This window comes from Jaculus jaculus, chromosome 18 (assembly GCF_020740685.1).
Source record: "Jaculus jaculus isolate mJacJac1 chromosome 18, mJacJac1.mat.Y.cur, whole genome shotgun sequence".
Taxonomy (NCBI): Eukaryota; Metazoa; Chordata; class Mammalia; order Rodentia; family Dipodidae; genus Jaculus; species Jaculus jaculus.
The window spans coordinates 20,333,025-20,360,588 of record NC_059119.1 but is presented as its reverse complement, the minus strand read 5'-3'; the positions used below and the strand labels follow the sequence as shown (position 1 = coordinate 20,360,588).

Genomic DNA, 27,564 nt, shown 5'->3' with positions numbered 1-27,564 from the left:
CAGGTTACCCTGGACTAGAGGGGGGCTCTACCTAGAGGGAACTAAGTCTTACCTCAGGATGGGCCACGTCCTGACGGCTGGACAGTTGGTGCTCATATAGGTGGCTGTGGATCTTTCAACCTCTACAGACTCTGCCCTCGCTCCTGAGGTGGAGACCTCATGCATCACTGCCTACAGCTGGCACAGCGGCACCTGAGATCTCAGGTGAGGGTCTCTCTCTCTCCCTGCCCCTCTCCTATGGGGACTGTCAACAGGTCCAATCTTGTATTCACTAGTATGCAGTCCCAGCTGCTTCTAATAAAGATGGCAATCTTTTTATTTTTGAAGCTGTAAATGTTTCCAGTTCAGCAGCAAAGGACATTTATAGAAAAAAATGTATACTTTAAAGAAAATAGCTGCTGGGTATGGCAGCGCACGCCTTTAATCCCAGCACTCAGGAGGCTGAGGTAGGAGGAGTACTATGAGTTTGAGACCAGCCTGAGCCTACAGGGTGAGTTCCATATCATCCTGGGCTCGAGTGAAACCCTACTTTGAAAAAAAAAAATCAAAATAAATGGAAAGATCTAAAATATGAGAAGTTTAAAAATGAAGACCTTATGTCAGAATATTGCCCAAAACTTAATTTCAGAGAGGTCACCAAATTTAGAATTGGACACAGCTGTGGCTCACCAGCCTCCAGTGAGCCCAGTTTAACACAACAGGGAGAATGAGTCTGGGGTCTTCAGAGAGCTCCAGGCTTTCGCTCTGCCCTTCCCAGAGGGGGCCCGTCTGGTTCTAGCTGCTGCAGCCTTCGCCAGTCACAACAGTCCCAGGATGTGTTTACAATCAACAGCTGTCCTCTCACGACACACACTTGTTTCTATGGTACAGTACAATGACAGGTTCTCTAGGGTGTGTGACTTTGTCCTTGGCTCACCAGAGGCCTCCTCTCAGGTCACCAGAATCTCCCACGTGGTCCAGACGGGCCCGAGCAGATGGGGAGGGGCAGCGGGAGGTGAGGCGGCTGCAGCACAGCCTCACCGCGGGTGACTGCTCGCCGCCACTCGCTCTGCTCAGCGCCGTGTCCCGGGCACTGCAGGAACTGTCCACAGCTGAGAAAAGCTCCTCCACAATGCTGAGCTGTCTGATCTCCAGCATCTCAAATATCTGGTCCAATGACTGCTGAAAGCTTCCTTCTTCCAAAGGCTGCTCTGAGGTTCCCTTGGCCCCTGAGCCGAGCTGACGGTGGGAAGCTCGGAAGCCGGGCCTTGGGAGGGGCCAATCTCCCAGCTCAGGGGCAGAGTGCTCCCCCTGACCCCTCACACACACACACTGTGTGACACAGGATCTCGGTGGACACTACCGGTCAAGCAGCGTCTGTCCTGCATTCTGGGGCACCATCCCATTCCCCATTCCGAGATGGCAAGTTTAAGCTTTGAGCACTGCCTCACACAGCGCATGCGAAGTAGGCTTAGCCATCTGCTCGTATGCCCACGCCAGCTACTCACTGCCTTGGGAGGCTCACCCAGGTAGACCAGGCTGGCACCTAGGTCACGACAACTGGGTATCACCCGTCCTCTCTGTTTAGCAGGCGTGAGGAAGCAGGATCCTCGGGCAGAAGTGCACTCAGCAGGGCGCAGCAGGCTTGACTGACTCTGGGCCCTGGAATGTCCTCCTAAGTCTCCCATCACAGGTCAGAGAGGGAGCGGAGACCTCCACCTAGCAAACCAAGCTGTCTTCTAGACATTAACTGTCTGTCACTCCCCTCTAACCACCGCAGGGCACACAGCCTGTGCAGCCAGAGGCAGGGGTGCCCTGACTACAGACCAGGCACCTCCCTGGGTTGTCCCTGTCATTGCTAGCCCCCTCCCCAGGCCACCTCGGGAACCACAGTCACAGCATTCTGCCCTTTCCCGGGACCTCAGTGCCTGGTTATACACTTCCCACCCCTGCACTGGACCACCAGGATCCCTGCGCCTTGTGTGGGATCACCTGAGCCCAGTGAGAGTTTTGGGAGACTTCTCTCTCTCTCTCTCTTTTTTTTTTTTCAAAGTAGTGTCTCGCTCTAGCCCAGGCTGATCTAGAATTCACTCTGTACTCTCAGGTGGACCTCAAATTCACAGCGATCCTTCTACCTCAGCCTCCCAAGTGCTGGGATTAAAGTCGTGCGCCACCATGCCCAGCTTAATTTGTGTGTACGTGTGTAATATGGTGGATGCATAGATGCATGTGTCCTGTGCCCGCACAGAGGCCAGAGGATGTTGGCTGTCTTCTCTCAGAGGCCTCCTTCTCAGGCCTTACGCCCCAGGCCCTGCAGAGCTGCCTGTGCCCGGGACTACCTGAGCATTCAGCTCTGCTTCGGTATGCACGCTGTCACTAGCTCATGAGGCTAGAATCCCTGAGTCATGGAGCAGAAGAAACAAGCTGGCACCAGAAAGACATTTCCAGAATGTTCCAGAGCTGACTGACTTTAATTTGGAAACAGCTTTTGGCTATAGACATTCAGGTTTAAGGCACATTCCAAACTCTTAGAAGCCCTGTCACTGGCGGAGAATGGGCTTTTTTCTTGTGGCTTTGCATGGACGATGGAACAAATGACTTTCTGGCCTTTTTCTAGAAAGGAGTGAGTTTGGCAAAAACAAAGCTCATGACACATTCTCACCAGATACGAACCTCACTCTTACAAGACTTCCCTTTTATCCTCAGTGAGGACAGAGTATGCCACCCATCCTATCACTCTCACCAGAAATAGGCACGTAAACATACCTGTATGCAGCTGTCTAGCAATAATGATTAAAAAAATACGCCTCAAATAAAAATAAAAAAATGGCATGACTAAATCGAAGCTAAGAGTCAGCCACAAGCAACGAGGAGCGACGGCACGAGCCGGGAGAGACATCTACTGACAGCTTGCGGCCGGGAGGGAGTGGAGGAGAAGGCGTCCTGAGCGCGCGGGCCCACCTGGGCCCACCTGGGCCCTGAGGAGGGACGGAAGGACAGGGCCCAGGCGGCAGGGACAGACGGTGCACTGGGGCTGCTGTGTGGATGGGGAGAAACTGAGGGATATTCTTTGGGCTTTTTCCTGGCGTGGCTGGTGCCAGCAGGAGTTGAAGCCACGTTCACTGCTCAGTCATTGCCACCACAGATTTTCAGCAGAATTTTCCGATAGTCCCCGGAAGTGTCTCCCTGGTCAGAAAAGCAAGGACAAGGGTTAATTAAGAGGGGCGATGCCACTTCCCACCTCCTGGTTCATGATTTTCTTCTGCCCCAAGTGCCCATGTGGAGAGGCAGGCTTGAGGGGGATTTCCCACCCAGAGCAGGTGGCTCAGACCTCCCTTGGCCAGTGCTGGCTAGCCTTCCCCAGGCCCCATGAGAAGCAACAAGCAGCATTAACCATTATGAAAATCAAATAAAGAATGGTAAAGAGATCCCAACAGGCCTGAAGCCCACCACGCAGGGCGTGCACGGCGCCCCAAGCTGAGTTCTACCACCACACACTGCTGGAAGCCTCGCCTCCGCGACTGCCCATGGAGGACACTGTGGTTATTCCCGCTAAGCAGCTCCACAGGCCTCTGACACCCGCACGCTCTGCAGCAGTTCCAGCCAGGCCAGGCTCACTCATATTACAGCCTAAGCTCTTTGAGGGTGAGACCTGTGGCCTCCTTAGACACCAGCCCTCGACAGCACACAGGACCACTGTCGGCAGCGACTGATTCTCTGCTACCCAAAGGATCTTTTCTTTTTATATATAGTTTATTTAAAGCAGAAAGAGACAGAAACTGGGCCTCTAGCCACTGCAAACTAACTACAGATGCATGTGCCACCTTCTGCCTCTGACTTGATTGTGGGTACTGGAGAAATTAAACCCAGGCAAGTGCCTTAACCACTCAGCCATCTCTCTAGCCCCCACAGCATCTTTTCTATAACATGGAAATGGAGATTATTTGAAAGATGAAGCCAGCAACATCAAATGCTGGTGAATCTGATATCAGGAGTCATCCTGATGACTTGAAGGACCAAGTTCAACTTTTAAGATTCAGGTACATTCAGAATTTAGCCATCAGACCTGGAAAGGATTATACTAAGTGAGGTAACCCAGGCCCAGAAAGCCAAGCGCCACATGTTCTCGCTCATGTGGATCCTAGCTACAGATGATTGGGCTTCTGCGTGAGAAGGAGAATACTTAGTAGCATAGGCCAGTAAGTTAAAAAGGAGATATAAAGGGGAGAGAAAGGAAGGGAGGAGGGTACTTAATAGGTTGGTATTGTATATACGTAAGTACAATGATTGAGATGGGGAGGTAATATGATGGAGAATGGAATTTCAAAGGGGAAAGTGGGGGGCGGAGGGAATTACCATGGGATATTTATAATCATGGAAAATGTTAATAAAAATTAAAAAAAAAATTAGCCATCAGATTACTCAGACAAGAATGCCCAGCTCTGCCACACAGCGACACTACAGCAGCTAGCGCTTCTTAGGCCTTCTGTGTGAAATGCCTTATTTAATTCTCATACAACCCTGAGGGAAGAGCCACCTTTATTTTCATTTCTAGTCCAGACTGATCTGGAACTCACTCTGTAGTCCCAGGCTAGCCTCAAACTCACAACAATCCTCCTACCTCTGCTTCCCAAGTGCTGGGATTAAAGGCATGCCCACTCCACCAGTTCATTATCTTCATTTTTAAGTATGATGGGACTGGAGAGAAGGCTTAGAGGTTAAGGTGCCTGCTTGCCTGCAAAGCCTAAGGACCCAGGTTCAATTCTCCAGTAGCAAGGTAAAGCCAGATGCACAAAGTGCTACATGCATCTGGAATGTGTCTGTGGTGACTAGAGGCCCTGGCACACCTATTCATCCTCATATTCCCCCTCTCTGTCTCCAAATAAATAAAAGTTAGGTGTGATGAGCCAGTATTTGGAAGGTTTGAGGACGCTGTCTGAGACACATAGCAAGTAAAAAGCCAAGATCAAATCCCCAGCGCCCCTGCTCTGAGCAGCGTATGTGGTCTCCTCCACAAAGCTAATGAAAGAAGCCAGCAGTTGGTAGCCAGAGCTGAGCTCCAGGGACCTTAGGGACATGAACGCTCACTAATGGAGATCACATACCATCACAGGGCGGCGGGCAAGGCTAGGGAGGCGCTGAGATTTTTCTATGCCATTGGCAGATACCCTCAGTTATGGAGTAGCAGGGTCCTGGAGGACTGGGATGCAGGGTTATGACCCACCCTGTCCTCAGAAGCTTGTGAGCTGTATGGGGGGCAACTGAATGCCAAGCGAGAGGTACACAAAGAGATGCCCACCCGTGACCCAGAGGCCAAGCTCAGGGCTGCTCCACGGGGGTGTGGGGAGGCAAAGGGGAGTGGAGGACCTGGGAGGTGCACAGTGGGGTGCTGAGGCAGCCACCAGCCCCTGGGGGTCCTTACCGTAATGTCATGGTACAGCGATTTGCCGTACAGCCTCTTATACTCCGCGCGGATGTCCAGGAGGTCAATCTCGCTGCGAGACACCATGATGCGAATCAGGGTCCGGTCCTTTGTGCCTGCTCCCTAAAGAGTCCACACCCCTCCGTCAGAGAGTATGAGCATCAACCTTTCCACCCTCCTACCTCCCAGCCTGTCTCTCCTCAGCCCTGGATCCTTAGACTTCCTGGCTGAGGTGCGGTCTTCCTGTGCCTTCTACATTCAGCCTGTGGAACCCTAGTTCTAGGTGTGGGTAAGACATCGCAGACCTGAACCACGTGCGCACAGCACTACATACCCTCATGGCCTTGTTGAGCCTCTCCGCAAAGAAGGCGGGGGTATTCTTGAGGCACTTCACTAGGAGAGAGAAACAGCATAAGGATGTCTGCCCAGGAGGGCACAGAGTGATGTCAGACCTGCCACTGCGCCCGATGCCGCCTCCTGCTTGTCAGGGCCACGACGATTGTGCAGTGCGTGGCCACCAGCCTGACTCCTTACACCGCCGTGGAGGAGGAGTGAGAACCACAGCGGGGCACAGCTCGGTGATGCAGACGGGGAGCAACTGCAGTGCTGCGCAGGCTGAGAAGTCAACTGGGCAGACGCTCCCAGAGCATGGGAGCCGAGGAGAGACCCTCGCAGAGCAGGAGAGACTACAGGCACTTGGTGCTCTTTTAGAGTTCTCAGGCCATCACACACAGGCAAACGAATACTTCAAGAAAAGCTCAGTGAAATTCATGGGCAAACTGAAGCTCCCAGAGGAGCAGAGAGAAAGACAGCTCCAGGGGCTGCAGGGCAAGGACTCAACTCCACGGGAGGAAGCACCTAGAGTCCTCAGGCCCCACTTTAGAGGACACAGTACTGTGAGAGGCACTCCATCATGCTGGGAGCTCAGCCAGCTTTCCCTAGAATGGGCCTGTTTTGCTGTTGCAAGTAAAAATCTTTCCACGTGTTTCCATCATGAACATGTGACGAGTGCCTGCAGGGATGTATTTTTAGAGGAAACTTGGCAGGACGTGAGTCACCGTCCTCCAGGAGAGCGGCTGGACGCGCTCCCGCTCATGCCCGCACTGCAGCTCCCTCTGCAGAGCCGCGCTACAAACATCAACGGGCCACCGCCCTCCCAGAGCCGGGAAGAGCATGGTTTCAACCAGGCCCTGTGGCTCTCTCACTACGCCATCCTCAGCCAGAAGCTGCTGGACACCCTGACAGCTTATAATGCACATGCCCACATGCCTCCCCCCCCCCACCAGTGAGCAGGCAGACGGGCAAGGCCAACTCCAGCCACCTACCCACGGCCAGCATGCCCTGCTCCAGGTCTCCAGACATCTCCCGGCAGATGCTCTTCTCGATATCTCGACCTGTCATCCGCTGGTATTCGTTGAAAACTAGCGGGAACACAGAAGGGACACATCAAGGACGGAACTCTTAGCTGTACTCCCACCCCTCCGAGCTTGAGCAGCTGGCTGTGCTTGAAGAGGAGACCTTTCCAGAGGTGACCTTGTGCTGCAGAGATGGCTTAGCAGTTAAGGCGCCTGCCTGCAAAGCCTAAGGACCCATGTTCCACTCTCCAGATCTCATATTAGCCAGATGCACAAAGGTGAGGCAAGTGCAAGGTTGTACATGACCACTAGGTGGTGCAAGCGTCCAGAGTTCAATTACAGTGACTGAGACCCTGGTGTGCCAATTCTGTTTCTCTCTCTCTAAAACAAAATAAAAATTTAAAAAGGAGATGACCATGTTAAAACAAGGCCATTAGGGTGGCCCTGAGCCAAGATGGCTGGGGACATTCTACAAACAGGTCAGGACACACAAGGCTCAGAGATGCACATGTACCGTGGGCCGATGGAGGATCTTTTACTCGGTTTACATATATAACCATACTGTTTCTCACTCCAGTACAGTTCTCATCAAACAACATGAACTGTTCATCACCTCCTTCCAAGCAAGACTGTGTCCACTGCTGCTGCCCCACTGTAGTTAATGTGGTGGTCGCATGTGCGTGCATGCAAGTGTGTTTTGTTTCTTCCAATGTGCTCTTTTTTTCACAAGTCATAATGCTCTGCAGTCTGACAGTGACTTAGGTATTCTACATTCATTAAAATAAGCAAATATGGGGCTGGAGGGATTTCTTAATGGTTAAGGCATTTGCCTACAGAGCCAAAGGACCCAGGTTCAATTTCCCAGGACCCATGTTAGTCAGATGCACAAGGGGGTGCATCCTCCTGGAGTTCATTTGCAGTGGCAGGAGGCTCTGGTATGCCCACTCATTCTCTCTCTCTCTCCCTTTCTCTGTCAAATAAATAAATATATAAAAATGTTTAAAAAATTAAAAAAATAAGCAAAGATGAATATATGTTCACCTGCACTCTGTTTTCAGCTAGTCAGGAGGTTCAAAGCATGCCCTGGGGCAGGGGTTCTGGGCTTAAATCTGAGCCCAGCCACATTGATACCTCTGTGAGCTGACTTCCCCTAGCCTATGTCAGCTCCCTCCTGAGGTGGGATGAACCCCCACGTGCCTTTGTTGAGGGGTGGGGTGAGCATCAGGGCTGGGGCCCTTACTTCATCACTCCCCAGCAGCTCCAGCAGGAGCCCTTCCACACTGTTCTGTGCTCAGCACTTGGGCCTCACCCACCTGCCCACAGGGGCTTCACATACAGCTGGCCTCAGCTGGCCTTCCACCTCGCTGTCTGCTCCTTCTTAATACTCCTGGGGGCAATGGCCCAGACCCTGTCCTAAAACCGATACTTTCTCTCCATCCCACCCCAAAGGCGACCGCCACAGTCCAAGCCTCAAACAGTGGACGGCACTCAGCTCCCGCCCTTCCCTGCCCATGACCTCTAGGCCACTGGCCCAACTGTCTCTCTGGCTTCTCCACATGGAAGGCTCGTGGTATTCTTCTGCCCCCTAATGCCTGCTCAGCCTACAGCTCCCAACCTCAGTGAGTGGTGGAGGCCCTCCATTCTCAAATTCACTTAGCCAAAAGCAGCCCGCTGCCATCCTGGCCCTCCACTCCCATGCACCATGGCCACCTCACAAGCAAGCAGCCACTCAGCGTCCTCCTCACCACCTGTCCCCACTCCTCATCCAGGCCATCAGCCTCTCTCCGGGGTCACTGGGCAGCCTTCTACTCCATTCCTCTGACCTGCTGTGGACCCCTCCGCCCTCCTGCCCCACACTCCAGGCCCAGGACACCTAGGAAGCTGGGCAGTGTATAGCTCTGCTGAGGGCGGGGCACACTCCATTCTCTCTTCTTCAGGGAACTTGAAAACCTCCTCCACAGAGCCCATGCGGTGGCAGCTCCCCTCACTCGGGACGAGCAGCAGACCGTGCGCACCACCGGCAGCGTCCTCTCCCCGACTGCCTCCTGTTCTCACTCAGGCCGTCTGCTCTGGCCCCTCCCCAGCTGTGCCCGCGCCACTGTGGGAGTCCCTGGACAGGGCGCCTCCTCCAGGGCTTTTACTCGGGTGACTTTACACTAGTGAGGACAGCTGCAGCTTTCACCTTTCACCTGCTTCCAGCTCCATTAATTTCTTTCTACTAGAGTTGCCACCCAATACAGATTTTACTCAGCATTTGAACATGCAGGGGAACCTATCAGATCAGACTACAGGGTTCTGCTTGCTCAGCCTCCAACCCTCCCCACCTCCTGATAGGCAGCACAGGGCCAGTTACCTAGCATTACTGTTACAGGGCTTTCACCTTCGTGTGTGTTTATGCGTGTGTGTGAGGGAGAGAGAGGACGTGCATGCCATGGTGGACACATGGAGGTCAGAGGACCACCTGGAGTTTGTTGGTTCTTGCCTTGCACCTTGTTTGAGACAGGCTCTCTCCTGTCTGCTGCTATGAGCGCCATGCGAGCTCCAGGATTCTGTGGACTCCACCCTTCCTTGAGGTCAGTGTGTTGGGGATTACAGCTCCACCGCACCACTGTATCAGAACTGCTGTTACATTTGCACAGCAAGCACTCTTTCCCACTAAGCCATCTCTTCAGTCCGCTGTTAAGTGTTTCTTTCATGCTCTAAGAAGCCTAGAGGGCTCTCCCCACGCTAATAATGTGCATTCCAGTGCACAGATCCAGCCTGTTCTCCCTCTTCCTTTGCTATGTCTAGAAGCAGAGCTCGCAGGAACCCAAGAAACCCTGGGAGAGCTTCTTTAAGCCACCACCAAGGGGCTCTTGGGAGGAAAGCACCCTAGCCTACTGTTCTGCAAACATCAGCTCTCCAAAATGCCCTCTGCCCTCATTTCACTGACCCCAGAAGCCCAGGGCTACTTTACCTGCCACCAGGTGGGCCCGGCTCCGGGAGCACAGAATGGCGTTGAACTTGGACTCGTCTGTGCCCAGGCGGTTCTCCCCAGCTGCATATAGCTCCTGGACAGGAAGGAAGATGTGCATGCAGCCAGGCCTTGCCTGGATCCCAGGCCCAGGTCACCAAGGATAGCTGGACAGTAAGGTCCGGCCCTTCAGCCCACAGGGGAAGGAGTGGAGCCACGCCACCGGGTGGAACTCTCAAAAGCAGCTTTGCTGAGCTGTGATGAGCCAGACACCAGCAGTCCCTTTAAAACACCCCACCATACAAGCACACGCACGCGCACACTGAATAGCAGAGGCTGGGGACCAACCAGGTCAGGCAAAGAGCAGGAAGCAGTGCAGAGGAGGAGGGGCCAGAGGCCTGGGCTCAGACCTGCTTCTAAGGCAGCTTGCAGTGGGACTCCAGGCAAGCCCAGGCCTCAGTCTCCTCATTTATAAAACTCAACAGTTGGATTCAATTCAGGGCTGTAGCTTTGAATGCTCAAGGGGCCACATGGGCAACTTAACTGAGACGGGTGGGGAAGCTAAGAGGGGGTCCTGGCTAACCCCTCAGGGGAAGGACACTTCTTGGCTGCCGGGCCTGCTCAGAAAAGGCAGTGTCCACTTCCACATGCATTTCCCAACCATGAAAAGCAGCTTCCCTGTCTATAAGAGTGCGTGTGAAAATGACTGACAGCTACAGACGTGGAGTTCAGGGGATTTCACTCTTTGTCCCGTGTTTTCTCACCACATGTGCCATTATGTTTGTAAGGTGACAGAGTGTGCTCTTGCGGTTAAACTCTTGAAGATTTGAGCCCAAAAGATTTGCCAATTTGCAGCCCTGCCCAGAAGGCCTCAGGCAACAGCTCTGGGCGGTAAGAGCACAAAAGCCAAGGGCAGACTCTCAGCTCAGAGACCCTGCGGGTCACGGCTGGAGGAGAGCAGACCTTGGCCTTCACCGGAAGACTGGGGGGTGGGGTCAGCAGTGCCACAGCCAGGCCAGGACAGTCAGAATTTCCCAGAAGGCAATGCGACTTTTCCGCAGAGGGGCTGGATGCTGCCCCGGGCTTTTCTCCTTCTATCTGCAACTCATCAGGGGGCAAGTTCAAGACTACACAACTAAGGTGACAGCTGGTGTCTAGGCTCACACACTCAAAAGCTGAACAGGAAGGTGCCAATCTTGTCTCTTCAAAAATCTACCAGAAGGGCTGGAGGGATGGCTTAGCAGTTAAGGTGCTTGCCTGCAAAGCCAAAGTATCCATGTTTGATTCCCCAGGACCCACATAAGACGGATGTACAAGGTGGCCCATGCTTCTGGAATTCGACTGCAGCAGCTAAAGGCTCTGGCAGACCCATTCTCTCTCTTTCTCTCTCCCCCCTTTTCTCTCAAATAAATAAAATAAAGAATAAAAAAGCCTAACAGGATATGCGCCTAAATCCAGGGGAAGCACCAAGTCTGGCAAGTCCCACACACAACTGTGCTCTTTATCTGCTGCAGTATTTGTCACCTCATCCAGTCCCTCTTAAAGGAGGGAAAACTGAAGTCCTCAAGGCTGGGTAACCTGCTGCACCTGGAACCCCCAACCTGCCTGTGCTCATGGCTCTTTCTACCCCATAGCACCTCCCTTCGACTGGAGGAAGTAGGTCACCATCCTGGGTCAGCAGGCCCACATTGCCCGTGACCCCCGCACGCACCTGGGCATCTCTCTGGACAAGGGACATATCCACATTTGTGCTTTCATCCCGGTTTCCCTGAAAGGAAGGTTCAAAGGTCAGGGCACTCGTTGAAGGGCTGCCCTTTTCTTTCCCACTGTTCCAGGCCCATCCATTTCCTGCCATAGGGAAGGTACCTGAGAGAGAGAGATGAGGAGCCTCTGGAAGTGTCCTGATGTGTCACTTCGAATGGCCTCCTCCAGGGTTTTTTTGAACTCTGAAAGGGAGACATGAGGGTCTACCTCACAGCCCTACAGATGGTCAGCAGTGGGCAAGGGCAGGACAAGGGCTCAGGATTCCGGCCGTGCAAAAGCAGGTGGCCTCCCCACATAGGCCTGTGACCTTCAAGCTGCCTGGCCTCTAGTTGGGCTTGGCACAAACCTCACTTGAGGCTTTCCCAGCCTTCCTTTCCTTTCACATAATCCCCTGCCCAGTGTGTAAACAGCAGGCAGGGCTGGGTCTTGAGTCCAAGCCCAGGGAGGGGAGTGACAGGAAATGGGTTTATGATATGGAGGCCAGAGAAGAGTACGAGGCCCTGGGACAGGGTGTGGAGGACACCCAGGAAGCAAAGGCAGCGCCGAGGGCAGGAGCCAGGGAGCAGGGCACCTGTTTTGTAGGCTCTGCTCAGCTCCCGGATGTGCTCGTTGTTCCGAGAAGCGAGGATCTCAATCAGACAGGCCTCGTCAGTGCCAGCCCCCTGCGGTAGCAGAGAACACAGCTGACCTCATGCTAGTGACAGGGGCCTCACCAGGCCTTGAAGACATGTCGGCCACAAGCACATGCACACATGCGCACATGGACACACCTTGATAGCTTCCTTGATCTCATACACATCAAACAGAACCGGGGTCTTCATCAGAGCCAAGATCGTTTTCTCGAAGTTCCCCGAGAGTTCTGACTTCAGGTCTTTGATCAAATCCTGATGGGAAGAGTCAAAGGACATGTGCTCACATGGAAGTCCTCAGGGGCCTCACAAGAACCGCAGCGCGGAGAGGGACTGAGGACCAGCCGAGCTGGAGGAAGCCTGCCCTCAGTCACGCCCCGGGCCTGAGCCGCAGAGCCTGCACTCCCGCGATGCAGGGGCTGGAGAGGCCAGAACGCCGCCTCCTCAGTCCTCACCCACGCCTGACCTCACATTCAGAGGCCTCAGATGTCAAACTACTGCTGAAGGGTTTTCCTCTAGAGCTTAGATCAGCTAAGCCTCCCAGGGTGTTGGGATGAAGTTGGGGGTGGGGGGAGAGGGGAAGGAAAGTGAGGTTAAGTGGGGGAGAAATGATGTTTCTATACTCTCAGGGTTGACAAGGTCATGGAGCACCCGAGGTCCAGGTACTGCTTGTCAAATCTCAATACCGCGTGGATGTGGGCTGCTCCCTAGGCATCTTTCATTTTTTTTTCTTTTATTTATTACAGAGAGGCAAAAAAGAGGCAGGGAGAGAGAATGGGCACATCAGGACCTCAGCCATTGCAAATGAACTCCAGACGCGTGCACCTCCTTGTGCACATGTGCGACATTGCACACTTGCACCACTGTGCATCTGGCTTACACGGGACCTAGAGATTCGAACATGAGACTTAGGCTTTGCGGGCAAGCATGATAGCTTAACCACTAAGCCATCTCTCCAGTCTGCATCCTTCATTTCTAAAAGGTAGCAGGCCACGGGCTGGGAGGGCAGCCAGAAAGCCCTAATGCAGCTCCTGTTCATCCTGGAGGTCTAAGAGGCCCCGAGAGAGCAGGTGAGACAGCCTGTGGCATCTGTGGTTGGACATGGCCCTGGAGCTGGGCTCCAGAGAACCAGGATAGGTGGACTTCTTGCATTCCTCCCTGCATCTCACCTTGCCGTAGGCTGTCTTGAAGGACAGAAGGATCTGCTGCCGTTGCTTGTTGGAGCGGCTCCCTAGGCAGTCGATGATGGCCTGCTCATCCGTTCCTGGGAAGAGGAAAGGTGACCAAGCCATGGGTCACAGGGATGCTCTGTGGCCACATCTCTCCCAGCCCTGGGCCCTCATTCCCGTCCTCTTCCATCAACACGGGGTCAAGTTTACCGCCCCCTGACTCTCCAGCCCACAGTGAAAATGCTCAGGGCACCAGGAGCTGGGGTAGGACTGGAGCCACTCCATTTCTCACCAAAGCCCTTCATGGCCTTCCGTAGGACCTCAGCATCCCGCATGGCGTCAAAGCCGGAAGCATCTGTGATGGTGCCTCTGTTTCCATACTATTTAGACAGACATCCACGGGTAAGATGAACCAGACACTCCCTCCCCAGGTCAAGATTTCTCCACCCCCTCCACCTCTGGGACACACTTTTCTCTGAGAGGTGGGGAACCTGAAGGAGGCCTGAAGTTAGTAGCCCAGAGGTTCCACATCAAGTCTACCTCGTGTGGCCATTATCTGTCCCTGTGTCTGGGACTGGAGCTGTGGCTGGGAGTCCTTACTGAATCTCAGCGCTAACCACGTGCCCTGCACTGGGTCCTCCAGGGGTCCGGGAAGGGCCGGCTCCACAGTGGAGGTCTACCGGACACCGCTTCCGACAGCGCGTACACGGGTCCTGGCTGGCTGGTGTAATCCCAGGTCACACAAATCGCCTTCCAGAGACGCATGGCCTCCTAGCCACATCTTGAACTAGCACTGGATCACTGGCTCTGCCCTCTAGGTGGTAACCTGCCTGCCAGACCACTTGCTGACAAGAGCCAGCTTGTGACCCAGCAAACGTTAACTTTCCTCGTTGCTATGGTTTGGATCTTAAATGGCCCAAGAGGCTCATGTGCAGATGGTTCTGTTTAGGAGGTGAGGCCTAGAGGAAGCAAGTCAAGACACGGGGGGTGGGGGGGGTGGGAGGAGGGGCCTTTGAAGGGGTACTGGGCCCCAGTCTCTTTATTTGCTTCCTGTCCCTGTGAAGTGAGCAGTTTTCCTTCAGCATGATCTCTTCCCTCACCACAGGTCCACAGACAAGGCTAAACAGCTATGGAAGAAACTTCTGAAACCATGAGCAGGAAGAACCCTCTCCTCCCCTGACGCTGCCTGTCCTAGGTTCCACACACAGCTCACTGTCCCCGGCGGCCTCTCTCCATGCCGCTGTCAGTGCAGGCAGGCAGCTGCGCGAGGACAAGAGGGAGGCGAGGAGCAGGGCAGGAGTGGAGGCTGAGGCAGAGGAGGAGAGGGGACGTTTTGTCTAAAAATAGTCACCCAGTACATACCACCAGCCCTGCGCTTGGCTAGGTTGGCCCTGTAACCATGACAATGAAATCTAGGCACTGTAAACATGAATTTTCTCCACAATGAGCCAAGACCAGCCCTGGAAGAACTGCCAACCATTCCCCTACTCAGGATTGTACAGGCCAGCGCCTTTAACTGCTGAGTGGTCTCCACAGCCCCTTGCAGGGGAGTCTCAAAGTCTTCCACAACTTGGCTGGGAAGTCACAGCAAGGGGATTTCTAGACATGAAGGCAGCCTGGGAAGTTCTACAATGAAGAGTATCCATGGGGCATTTTCCCCCAGGGCCTTCAGGAATAGGTCCCCAGGAGTAGTAGGAAGCCAGCGAGAAAGTGACTTTGTTATGGCTGGAGGCCCGAGCCTTGCCCTCTCCTGCCCCGCACCCGCCCTGGTCTTCACTGCTGGCCAGGCCAAGAGTCCAGCCTTCAGGCTCAGTCCTGGACCTGCACTCACCTGGGACGGAGGCACAGCAGGGGTAACGGTCCCAGACCCCGAGTATCCTGGGTAGCTTGGCACTGGCTGTTGGCCCGGGGGTGGCATTGGTGACTGCCCAGGGTAGGTCATTGGCGGCTGCACAGGATAGGACCCTGGGGGCTGCTGCCCAGGGGGTGGCATGGGCTGGCCTGGTACTGGAGCTCCTGGGTATGGTGGGTATGAGGGCATCCCAGGGGGTGGGTTTCCCCCAGGGGGTGGATACATTCCATATGGGGGGACAGGCTGCTGGGCAGGAGGGGGCTGCCCAAAGCCACCAGGGGGCACTGGAGGGTAACCGCCCCCAGGGGCCCCAGGATACATGTTTGGCACATTGGCGCCTCCAAATGTCCCCGACATGTTGGCTGCCTGGAAGTACACAGAGCAGAGTGTGAGACACAAGGGGCAGCAGGGTCAGCGTGCGCCGTCCTCTCCCCGCTAAGCCTCACCACGGGCTCAGGAAAGCATCTCCCCAGAAGCACCGGCACCACCCGTAACCTAGCACTGGCTGCAGACGCTCTATCCCCGGCTCCTCTCCTATCTGCCAACCAACTTAATCTTCAGGTCATTTCCTCCATGGGATAAGAGGGCTAATCAAAGTGCAGCTGGCTTCTGGGCTGGACCTTTCATGTGTGCTCAAAGACCCTGCACTGCAGCCCTCCGCGGTGGACAGCCCTTCCCTCCTCAAAGACCCCACAGCCCTCCGCGGTGGACAGCCCTTCCCTCCTCAAAGGCTGCTCTTCCATCTGCCACCCATGGGGGAAGTCAAATGCTCACAGCCCCAGGAAGTCCAGGGGCTCCTTCTGCAGAGATGGGGAGGGTCCTGTCATAACACACTGCTAAGAGACAACAGAGGCAGGTTAAGGCCCAGGCACAAGTCTGAGTCTTCCTGAAGGCCTCTGGTGCTCCATGAGATCTGGGTCCTCCCCCTTTCTCTCTTGCCCTCCAGCCCCCTTCAACTCTCTTCAGCCACACCTGCCTCCCTCACTGTCCCCAAGCACACCAGGACCACAGTTCAGAGACATCCACATAGCACAACCCTCTCCCATGTCAGGTCTTTGCTTAACATCCCCTGCCAGACTACCTTGAACCCTGTACCTCAAAGGTCTTACTCCACAACACCACCCCAATCCACTTCTGGCCGTTTAATCCCACTCTTCTCGTTCCCCCAGTACCACCACTGTCTCTCTTCCTTTTCTTTTTCCTTTCTTGTTTTTATGTGTGTGTGGGGGGGAGGGGTGTTCGAGGTAGAGTCTCACTGTAGTCTACGCTGACATGGAATTCACTCTGTGTTCTCAGGGTGGCCTTGAACTCCCGGCAATCCTCCTACCTCTGCCTCCCAGGTGTTGTGATTGAAAGCATGCGCTACCAACCCCGGCTCTCTCTTCCTTTGCTGTTGCTTAATACCATAGCTTAAATCTAGAACTTCCCACAAGCACTCTACCTGTGAGCTAAATCCACAGACCTCTTTTAACTTTTTATTTTGAAATAGTTTGTGGTGGTTTGAATGGAAGATGTCCACCATAAACTCATGTATCTGGATGCCTAGTCCCCAGCTGGTGGCACGGGTCAAGAAGGTTGTGAGCCTTCAGGAGGTGGAGCCCTGCTGGAGGAAGGGCGTCACTGGGAGCTGTCCTTGAGTTTCTGTGGTTCCGCCCTGCTTGGCATTTGCTCGCTCTACTTCCTCACCACTGCTGTGGAAGTGTGATGCTCGGCTGTCTGGCCCTGCCATGCTTTCCCAGTCATGTGAAGACGTCCTCTCAATCCACAGTAAATTCTTTCCTTCTATAAGCTGCTTCTGATTGAGGATTTTGTTCCGGCAACAAGGAAGTAACTGCTATCCTGTATCTATGTTGCCCAGGCTAGCCCCCGCAGACCTAGAACTTTTGATCTTCCTGCCTCAGCCTCCCTTGTAGCTGGGATCATAGAGCTGTGCCACCAGGCCCAGCTTTTTTCTCCGCTTTATCCTGTGTTGCCATCAGTTTTTGAGACAGGGTCTCTATATACCATTCAGGCTGGACTCTAAACCCCATCCACCTCCCAAGTGTGAAACATATGACTCAGTAGCACCCCGACATTCACTGTTGCCACCTGGTAAATGTTGCTATTATGTTTCCCTCAGATGGCACATGGTCTAGGGCTGAGATTACTGTTTACAGGCTTTTTTTTTCTTTTATTTATTTGCAAGCAGAGAGACATAGATTCTAGAGACACAAACAGAGACTGAACATGTCAGCGCTTCCAGCCACTGCAAACAAACTCCAGATGCATGCACCACTTTGTGCATCTGGCTTTAGGTGGGTACTAGGGGATCAAGCTGGTGTCGCTAGACTTCGCAGGCAGGTGCCTTAACCGCTGAGGCATTTCTCCAGCCGTGCTTATGGTTTTACATATCCACAGTGCCTACAACCAGGTCTGTCACAAAACTGAGTGTGGACTGGTTATGCTGTTCCCACTGAGGACACATCTATTTCAGATCATAAAATATATTATTTGAGCTGGAGAGATGGCTTAGCAGTTAAGGCACTTCCCTGCAAAGCCAAGGGACCCAGGTTTGATTCTCCAGGACCCACATAAGTCAGATGCACAAGGTGGCACATGTGTCTGGAGTTTGTATGCAGTGGCTGGAGGCCTTGGCATGCCCTTCCTTCCTTCCTTTCTCTCTCTGTCTCTCTGCCTCTTCCTCTCAAGTAAGTAAACAAATAAAATATTTTTTAAGAAGCTGTATTATTTTAAAAGCAAAACAAATAACATTAGCATGCATTCCCCAAGTAACCCACTACACATCTCACCGCCAACCAGGTCAATCATCCGTATACACACTCATGCACGCCTCTACGGGCATGAACACGTGCACATATACACCCTCACCTCCGTACAGACGCCCTGCTGAGCTCCAGGGAGGTGCTTCGTAAATTTGCACCTGCCCCACCCTGCGTGAGCCCAGTGCACCGTCCTTTCGTGCACATGGGAGTGCAGCCCCCGCATTCTCAGTTACAGCTCAACACTGCTCCCATGAGCTGACATGAGGTGCCTCTGGGGCCTTGATCCCTGTAGCTGGTTGGCAGGGGCATGACTCACCATGCCCGAGAGGTAGTCCTGGTTGAACTGCCCTGCATAGTTGGCCACGTTATCCAGCCCAATAGGGGGCATGTTGGGTGGGGGGTAGCCAGCACCTCCCCAGGGACCGCCACCTGAAATCAACAGCAGGCCCATCGGTGGGGAAAGGCAGGTGTGCAGGCTCAGGGACGAGCTGGAGCAGCCGCAGAGCCTCACACCACTGTGTGAGAACCAGAATGACCAGGGCAAAGAGCGGAGGGCAGAGGCCCTCATTCTGAGGAGGAAAGCAGGTTCTGCACTCTGTGGAGCAGTCAGGAGGCAGAGAGGACCAGGCAGGCTCTGCCCTCTCTAGCCACCACCATGCAGGGGGAGGCCAGACACGGCACAAGTCACTCTGGGACTCCATGCACAGTACCTGACAGTGTGACACTCAGGGAGTTCCAAGGACTCCTGAGGAAGGGAGATGGGGCCTTGTCACAGGGAACATGGGCACTGGCCATTTGTCACAAGGGGACAGCAGTAAGAAGCTGGCCAGGAGACCAGCAGGGCCAGCTATATGTAGGTCCCGAGGACAGGAAGTTCACCTTTGCAGACAGCGGGGACCTTGACTTATGTGGGCCCCGAGCTGCTGTGGTGAGGCCTGAGGATGTGATCCTGCACCAGCTCAGCTGTGTGCTCATGGCCACTGGCTGCCTGAGGCATTCTTGCCCACAGCTCCTGGGCAGGGTCAGGGCATACGGACCCAGATGGCAGTGGCAGCACATGGGTGACAGGATTTCTGCTGACGAGGGGCTGAGGCCAGCGTTAGCAAGTCCGAGAGAAAGGGCCCAGCTCAGCCGTGCGGTGACTGTGGCTGAGACCGTCTGGCTGGACAGGTTCACCCTCTGCTGGACGGGTGGGAGGGTGGGCTAAGGTGCTTGCATCCGACGACCTCAGCTCCACCGTAGTGAACGAAGCCCAGGGTTCCCTGGCCCAAGGAGCACTGCAGCTCAGACACCCCTGAGAAAATGACCCTTGTCTCCCCCATGCCAGGGGCCCTCAGGTTTCCCTCTCTCCGGTGGGAAACAAACGTAGCTTTAGGAAGACGAGGGTCAGCCGGGTCAGGGCCTGGCAGGGAAGAGGACTTCTAGGAGTAAGGGGAGCCCTGCTCTGGTTGGGTGGCCTCACCCCATCCCTGAGGGCTCACGGGGACAGTAACAAGCCTCCACTTCCTCTGCCAGGCAAGGGAGGGTCTGCTGCTATACAAAGCCATGTTCCATGAGCACTGGGCGGTGACAATGGTCGTGCTTCAGAGGACATGCTGCTGTGGCTTTGGCTCCTTGCTAGTGGGGACAGTCCAGCGAGGGAGAGTGCTACTAAACCACTTTGCAAAGGAGAAAAAGTCTCCGAGCAGGCCAGGCATCTGTCTACTTGCCAGCTCACGGGGCAGGAGGATCCAGTCCTGGCTTGGTTCTGAGCCTTATGGGACCAGGCAAATCCAGGCCTCACTAGCCCCTGCTCCAAGAACCTGCCAGGGGATGGCAGGGCACCAGGGAACTGGGCTCCATTCTTCTCCACAATGGGTCCACTCCACCCTTTTTACCTGGTGCAGCTGGGGGGTAGCCACCAGCAGGTGGAGGATAGCCTGGGTAGCTCATGGTTCGATCTGGAAAGGGAGAGAAAACACATTCAGGCTCTGTTGAGGGCCTAACCACCAGGCTTGCTGGGCCCTGCTTCCTAAGAGTAGAAATCACAACAAGGGCCCCATCAGGATCTACATCACCCCACCCCCCAGCCTCTAGCTAGGGCTTCTGGGTCAGGTCAGGCCAGGCCCTGCCTCAAGGCTACCACAGCTACTGGGATTTCCTTGGCATCCCCTTACCCAGGCACAGTGGTGCCCACATGTCAAGACCTGTTCCCTGATCTCAGATACCAGCCAGCACACAGCTACCTCATCTTCTTCGTCCTCATTACCACACCTCCTAGAAGGGGGGGGGGCTCGTTCAAATGAATTTTTCTCTCTGCACCCCACTTACAGACCCCAAACTATCCACACAGCACCCCCAGTCTGACCCAAGTCACACTTTTATTCTCTTAACCACTGGTTCCCAGGGCACAGAGACTTGGTCAGGTATGGGGTTAGCATTCCTAGAAACAAGGGGTGCTCGTGGAAGGACCAAGTGCTCCAGGGCTGCAAATCTCAGTAGAGGAGACAGCCGAAGCTCAGACTTCCTAGCACGGGAAGCAGCAAGAGAGCGAGGTGGAAGCCAGGGTGCAGCGAGACGCCTCCTCTCAGTCCCTCCGCACACAGGTTCTCGGCAGCACCTCAGGCCAATTACAATGCCCAGGAGGGGCACGGATCAGACCGACACCTGCCTGCTCTTGCCACTTAACTGCTGCTGCCCCCGCTGCAGGGAACGAGGCCTAGGGGCAGGGAGGGCACATGAGGAAACGTGGGCCTTCTCAGCAGCCACACCTGCAGGGCACAGACAGCTGCTCCCCTCACATCTCAGTGCCACACACGGCACACCGGAGTTACCTCAAGGTTAAAACACACTGCGGGCCCCACGCAAAGAGTTCCTGGGTTTGCAGAACACGGATCTGTGTTATGAACAAGTTCCCAGGTGACCGTACTGATCTGAGGACTCCTCTTTGAAAACCACTGTCTGGACTTTCTCTACTGACAAGGTTCTGTTTGTCTGTCCCACCCCCAGAGAGTCTCACTCAAGCCCAGGCTGGCCTAGAACGCACTCTGTAGTTCCAGGCTGGCCAGAAATACTGGTTTAAGCCAAAGAATTTCTTTCTTTCTTTTTTAAATATATTTTTATTATTTGAGAGAGAGAGAATGGGCACGCCAGGGCCTCCAGTCACTGCAAACGAACTCCAGATGCAGGCGCCCCCTTGTGCAACAGGCTTACGTGGGTCCTGGAGAGTGAGATCCTCTGGCTTTGCAGGCAAATGCCTTCGAGGCTAAGCCATCTCTCCAGCCCCCTAAACCAAAGAATTTCTTTAAGGTGACATTGCTCCCAAACAGGTCAACTTTGCTCTCAGCCCCACCTTAAGAGCTCATTTGCTTAGGACCTGACACATACCCGTGAAATGACTGCAGTCATGGGCACCACTGTGGCACTATTGGTAACAAGGGGAAAACCTGAGCATCTAACAACTAGTTAAATACAATATAACAGTTCCCTACAATAGACACTGTAACTGTTTTCAGAAGTACCTGGCTCTGCACTTAGGGAAATGAAATGAACACCATTACTAATTATAATGCAACACTGTATCTATATGTAATTAATAGAAAAAGCAGAAACCCACAAGCTAAGGGGTGTGTGTGCACGTGCGTGCACACACAGCCCATACGAGCATGGCACACAGACATTAGGCAGCTAGCACCAGTTGCCTGTGGCGGGAAACCGGGTTAGAGGTGAAGCTCACTGCTCCCATACAGACCCTTTGCATTCACTTTAGAAAGGGCCCAATGCAGGCGGGCACTTTGACCACGCTTGAGGCCGCCCCTCCCACCTCGCACGGCCTTGCCACTTTTCCAAGCTTAAAATAACTCACACAGGGTCCATTCAGCCCCACAGACAGCCTGGCTTGAACCTGGAGGGACCTGGGGTGGGGCAGCCCGCACACAGAACAGTCCTCACTTCGGGAGGGCTTTTGGAGTTTCCTGGCAAGAGTAGCTCGGGCTGCTGGAAAGAGCCCTGCTCTGGGGCCCATGGAGCAAGCTAATCCAAACCTAGACCTACTTCCATCCCTGGGTCCTTCCCTCCTTCCCCAAGATCTGCTTCCAACCTTCCTCTCTTTGAAGAGCAGTCTCATCTTCTCCCCTCTCTCCCACCTGCACACAAATATAAGTGCATCATTTAAAGCACACAGCTGATAATTGCTACTGATTATATATAAAAATGTTCTTTTTTTCCCCTCAAGAGTAAGGGGTGGTGATGCACATCTGTAACCCCCGCTACTCAGGAGGCTGTGTCTCTTGAGCCTAAGAGTTTGAAAACAGCCTGGGTAGCGTAACAAAAGCCTGTCTCAAAAAAATGAACTGAGCTGTGCATGCCTAGACTGTGGTTCCAGTCCCGCAGAGGGGCCAGACACCAGGAACTCCCCGAGGCTGAAGAAAAGCGACCGGCTCCAGGATGGGTGAGAGACTACAGCTCAGACAAGAGCGGGCAGAAGAGCGATGGCGCTGGGCACCGCCACCCCGGCCAGCCACCCCGGCGAGAGCGCGCTCTGCTCAGGTAGGCCCTCGTCTCTGCCTCGTTCGAGGCAAGGTCCAGCGCTGTTCACGCACTTCCAGGAAACTCCCCGTGTCTGCTCCCCTCTGGTGGGAGGCACGCTGGAGTCACAGAAGCCTGCCACCGCTCCCTGCGAGGCTCCATGTCAAAGGCATCCCAATGTAGGCCCCACTTCCTGGGGGAAAGTTTGGGACCCTGCTGGAGGAGGTGTCCCTGGGCAGGCCTTGAGGTCATGGAGCCCAGCTCTAAGCCCAGTCCTCAGACTATTCCCTTCTCTCGGCTGGCTGCTCCTGTCAAGCTTTTCTGCTGTGACTGACCTTATACCGAAATAAACCTTTTCCTTCCATGTGACGCTGCTGGTCACCTGTTTTGTCCCAACAAGATCACTACAACACGGCTCAACTCAAAAGAAATCACGATGCCTGTCGACAAATGGGTAAGTAGCAATAATATATGTAGACAACGGGGTATTATTCTACACTAAGAAGAAATGAACCATAAGCCCTGGAAAGACATGGACCCCTGCACGGTAATGCACACAAGTGCACGGTGCCCATCTGAAAGGCTTGGCATGGTTGCTTCCAACCACAGCATACTCTGGGGAGACAGGCGGAGCGCAGATGGTCCTCAGGGCACTGAAACTACGGAGTGTGACTCTCACAGCAGACACCTTCCTTGCCTTAGGCGTTAGTCAGAAACCTGGAGCATACACACCACCAAGAGCGAACCCAAATGCAAGCCAGGGACTGTGGGTGGTGAGGCTGCGTCTGTGTTGGCTTGCTGACTGTAACAAACGCACCACTGGGCTGGGGACGCAGACGATGGGGAAGGCTGCGCATATGCAGGGCCAGGAAGTCGATGGACGCCGTGGTCATTTGTGGTAGTTTCAATGTATGGTCCCATAGACCCAGGTGCTTTATTAAAACTGAGCTTGCAACCTGAGCCCTTAGCAGGCAGATCCCTGCTACGGGGATATGCCACTAAGGGCAAATCTTGGGAGTTCAGCCATAAGGTGTGTGGAGGGCAGGTGGCACTCTGGCCAGTCATGCTTGCTGGTACTGGTGTTTGCTGGTTGTGTGGTGGTGTCTCCACTTGGACCTGTGGAAATGAGCCCACTTTTTCCACCACTGATGGTGTTTCCCTGGAATCTGGAAGCCTGAAAAAAATCCTTTCCTCCTATAAGCTGCTTTGGGCCGGGTGCCGGAACATACATGACACAGTTTCTGCTCAATTCTGATATGAACCTAAGACTACCCTAAAAAATTAATTTCAGAGCTGGCCCTGGTGATGCCTGCCTGCCTGTAATTCCATTACTCGGGGACACAAGAGGGCTGTGGGAGATCACTAGTACAAGGTCAGCGTGGTCTGCACAGTGAGATTCATTCTCAAAAACCTAATAAATTTTAAATAAAAAACAAAAGCTGAAGAGATGGCTCAGCAGTCAAGTACACTTCCTACATAAGCATGAAGGCCTGAGGGGGTCTGAGATCAGAGCTGGTCTCTGCAGCCCATGGGAACACCTGGCAGAGGCCACACCCACCTCTAACAGCAGCCCTGTGGGGAGTGGAGACCACAGCTTCACCAGGCTTTGCACATGGCAAACTCAGAACCGGGAGGAAAACCAGGTAGTGAGTGATGGAGGGGCATGGCAAGAGCATATCACACACCACACCCCCCACAAATGCAGGTAAGTAAATAAACGGAATATAAGCATTCTAGAGGGAAAGGAGAACCGAAAGACACAAAGCGCCTCATCCCTTCCTTTAAAGCAACCGCTGAGTATTCTAATGTACAATTTGAAATAGCTGTGCACATGTAATATACAGATTCACAAGAATGTGTGCATCCATGAATACACATGCCTGTTTGTATATGGTTCATGCAGGTTTACATATATGCATGGCTTAAACAATAAACAACATTTCCCTTTTCCTTACTTTTGAAACAGGATCTCTTGTAGCCTCTATGTGGCTGAGGACGAGCCTGGCTTGGGATACTCCTGCCTCACTCCCCCCTCAGTTGCTCCAACTACAGGCATGCACCACCATGCTCGGCGTTAGGTGGACTGCACCCAGGGCCTCGTGCATGCTAGACACACACACTTCAGGTGAGCTTATTTCTCAGCCCATCTTATTAATTTTTTCAAAAACAGGGTCTCACTATCTAGCCCCTGGCCCCAGCCTCAAGCTCCTGAGTAAAGCAGTCAAGATCTCTTTGAACCTACAAACACTCTTCACTTTGGCACAAAGTGGATGCTCCAATTTGATGATCCAAGACATCCTGATACACCATGGGAAATACATACAAACAGACTGCAGGCTCATGGGGTGAGCCTTTTAACCTATGGGTCTGTACTACCTCCAGTTCTACTCAGAAGTGACATGAGTTGCAGAACCCCTGGCCAATCTTGGCAATTTTATCAGTGTGTGAAAAAACCCCACATTCCAGGCATGGGAATGACCCACTGTGTCTGGCATGAGCACAGAGGGCAGGCCACTTTTGCTTCTTCTATCTGCATTCCTACCTGCTGTCCTTTCTGGCATGATATGGGGCGGGGGGAAAGTGTTTTCTATGAGCTGCTCTGAGCAGCTCATGGCCTCCATACGCTGCCTTGAGGCAGCCAGGTGCTCATTCGTCCACAGGTCACAGGGCAGAGGAGTGGAGGCCACCACTCAGGGCCGAGTGTGGGCAGCAGTCTGCAGTGTGAATGCGAGCCACGCAGAAATGTCTGTGTAAGGTGTTCAGCCCCAAGAATCCCATCAGCCAAGGTCTTAGCCAGCAACTGATCTCACGTGTCCCATGCATACGATAGGACCAACAGCTCCCCAATCCTACACTTAAAGACTCACAGATCACCCATGCTAAGGCAATGATGAAGATTGTAACCCCTACCCACCCTTGGCTTGACAGCTACAGAACACAGGGACAAACATGTTTAGATCACAAGTCACTACGGAGAGAGTCAATTGTGGGAAATGGCCTGCTGACAGAAAGCTTCCCTTCTTCTCCTAACAGCCTGCATCAAACCTGTAGCCACTGCACCCTAAGCTGGGGCAGCTTGTGGTGGCCTCAGCTGGACCCGCCTAAAACTCCTCCGGTACAGGAGCACGCACTGAACTGACGTCTGCTGAGGTCATCCCTCCTGGACAGAAACCCTCAAGAGTCACAACCCACAGCACGATCCTTGGTTGGCACGCACTCACTCAAAGTCACATCAGCAACAGTGGTTCTGGAATTCCAAGGAGTGGCCCAAACTGGGGAAGCTCCGAGTCACAGTGACGGGCATGTCTACGACTGGACTGTGGAGGACACGGACAGCAGAACAGGGCAGAAGTGGTCAGTTGTCAGCTGGAGCAAAGCGAACCTCAGGGCTCATCTTGCCTCCTCCGCTCCTGCCCACTGCCCTGAGTTTACCAAAAGGTAAAACCCAGGCGCTGCATACTGTTTCCTCTGTGATTTTTCAACTCTCTAAGCACTATCAACTTTAAACGCACATATTCACACACAAATAGCAAAAATGCCTCATTATCCCTTGGTTCCTATGCCAGCAAAGGGCAGGGGTCTGTGGGATGTTTGAGGGGCACATAACCAGTCAAGGGAGCCAGAAAACCAGCCTCCTACACACTGTGTCAATCCTCCCAGCCACGTGACTGACTTTCTCCAGGGCCTAGTCTAACATCTGGTCCCACAGCCTCGTTCCTGAGATGACCCGGACTCTGGTGAGCGCACATGCAGAAACAGTGCAGGTGGGGAAGAGGAGGGTCTGAACGGGGCTTCTGCTCACTGACGAGCAGCTGAGCACCCTGGCCATGACACGTAATATCAGCCTGAACCTCCTCCCTCATCTGCTGCCCTGTAAGATCATTTAAGGATCAAGCAGATGTCTGGCCTGCAGGGCAAAGGACAGCACAGCCAACCACAGTGAGATCCAAGGCTCTGGGCAGAGAGACCAGGCCCAATTACATACCTCGGCATACCATTCTGTAGAGCAGCCCCCCCACCCCCCGTGGGTGGGTGACAGCTCTGGCAGCCACCCAGCCGCAGCGAGCCGGAGCTCACACGAGCCAAGTCCTCCCTCCAGGTACCACAGTGCTCATCCTCACCACCTGCTGACTACTCAGCGCCACTGCCCACTGCTGCCGACAGTCCTGCTCAACCTAACCTAGCCCCCAACTGCCAGGGCTGCCAGGCAGAAGCAGGCACTGTGACAGGCAGCTCAGCTGACTGCAGCCTGACCTGTGACCCCTGAGCCCAACTTAGCATCAGGCTCCTTGTCATATTAACTCAAAAGAGAGATCAGTTGTCCAAAGAGTTTACACAATGCTAAGTACCACACGTGGTTATAATTAGTCTCCCCTTCCAGGAGACCACGGAGTCACACTGGCATCATAAAAGCTCTGAAAAGCCCTTAACAAAGAAGGCTGCTTAACTCTAACCTCCAATCATCTGAGGTTAATCACCTGAACTTAACAGGCCACACTAGCAGGCAGCATTTACCAAGTGCTGAGAGTGTGCCTGGCATGGCATTAGGACTTCATGTGGAATTTGGCTTTATGCGAACCCTATGTCCTAATACCATCAGCCTCCTGACAGCTGAGGCACCAGGAGGACAGTCAGCGAATGGCAGAGATGGGGCTCAAACCCAGGACGTCCTGCTCCCAAGTCCAGGACCTTCACCATTACACTGCACTCTGTGCAGGACCCACCAGAACAGTATCTAAGGACCAAGCTTCAGGAGCATGGGTGTGACAGACAAGCACGGCATCAGAACCAGGGCATGCAACCCGCTGTTAGTGAATAACTCCACGTGTCCTTACAGAGAGTGTCAGATGGTGCGCAGAACAGGAACTCCAAAGCTAGATTGCCCAGCTTCAACTCCAAGCTCAGTTCCCTACTGGCTAGATGATCCTGGGCAGGTCACTTAAATTTTCTGGGCTTCAGTTTCCCACATCTATTAAATGGGAATAGTAAAAGTTTAATGCCAAGTTTGTTCTCATTATAGCATTAAATCTTCATTCAGTGAGTTGTCCCAACATAAAACAGCAAACAGGGTTAGAGGGTCCCAGAGGACCTTGGGACATGCGATAAAGAATGAGAATTGGGGCTGGAGAGATGGCTTAGTGGTTAAGCGCTTGCCCGTGAAGCCTAAGGACCC

The 27,564-nt window shown here is 53.7% G+C and overlaps 1 protein-coding gene across 1 annotated transcript in view; it reads right to left on the bottom strand.

The window, feature by feature from the left end:
- Positions 1-2,431: 2,431 nt before the first annotated feature.
- Positions 2,432-27,564, bottom strand: part of Anxa11 (annexin A11) — a 47,023-nt gene continuing 21,890 nt past the window's right edge. The window contains exons 2-15 of the mRNA XM_045137427.1: positions 19,763-19,825; positions 18,202-18,314; positions 15,103-15,489; positions 13,564-13,651; positions 13,272-13,366; positions 12,244-12,357; positions 12,045-12,135; positions 11,576-11,655; positions 11,421-11,477; positions 9,713-9,806; positions 6,727-6,822; positions 5,736-5,794; positions 5,402-5,524; positions 2,432-3,165 (exon numbers count right to left, since the gene is read on the bottom strand). Coding sequence (XP_044993362.1) covers positions 3,106-3,165; positions 5,402-5,524; positions 5,736-5,794; positions 6,727-6,822; positions 9,713-9,806; positions 11,421-11,477; positions 11,576-11,655; positions 12,045-12,135; positions 12,244-12,357; positions 13,272-13,366; positions 13,564-13,651; positions 15,103-15,489; positions 18,202-18,314; positions 19,763-19,817 — 1,512 coding nt within the window. The 5' untranslated portion in view covers positions 19,818-19,825 and the 3' untranslated portion in view covers positions 2,432-3,105. The remainder of the gene's footprint in view (positions 3,166-5,401; positions 5,525-5,735; positions 5,795-6,726; positions 6,823-9,712; positions 9,807-11,420; positions 11,478-11,575; positions 11,656-12,044; positions 12,136-12,243; positions 12,358-13,271; positions 13,367-13,563; positions 13,652-15,102; positions 15,490-18,201; positions 18,315-19,762; positions 19,826-27,564) is intronic.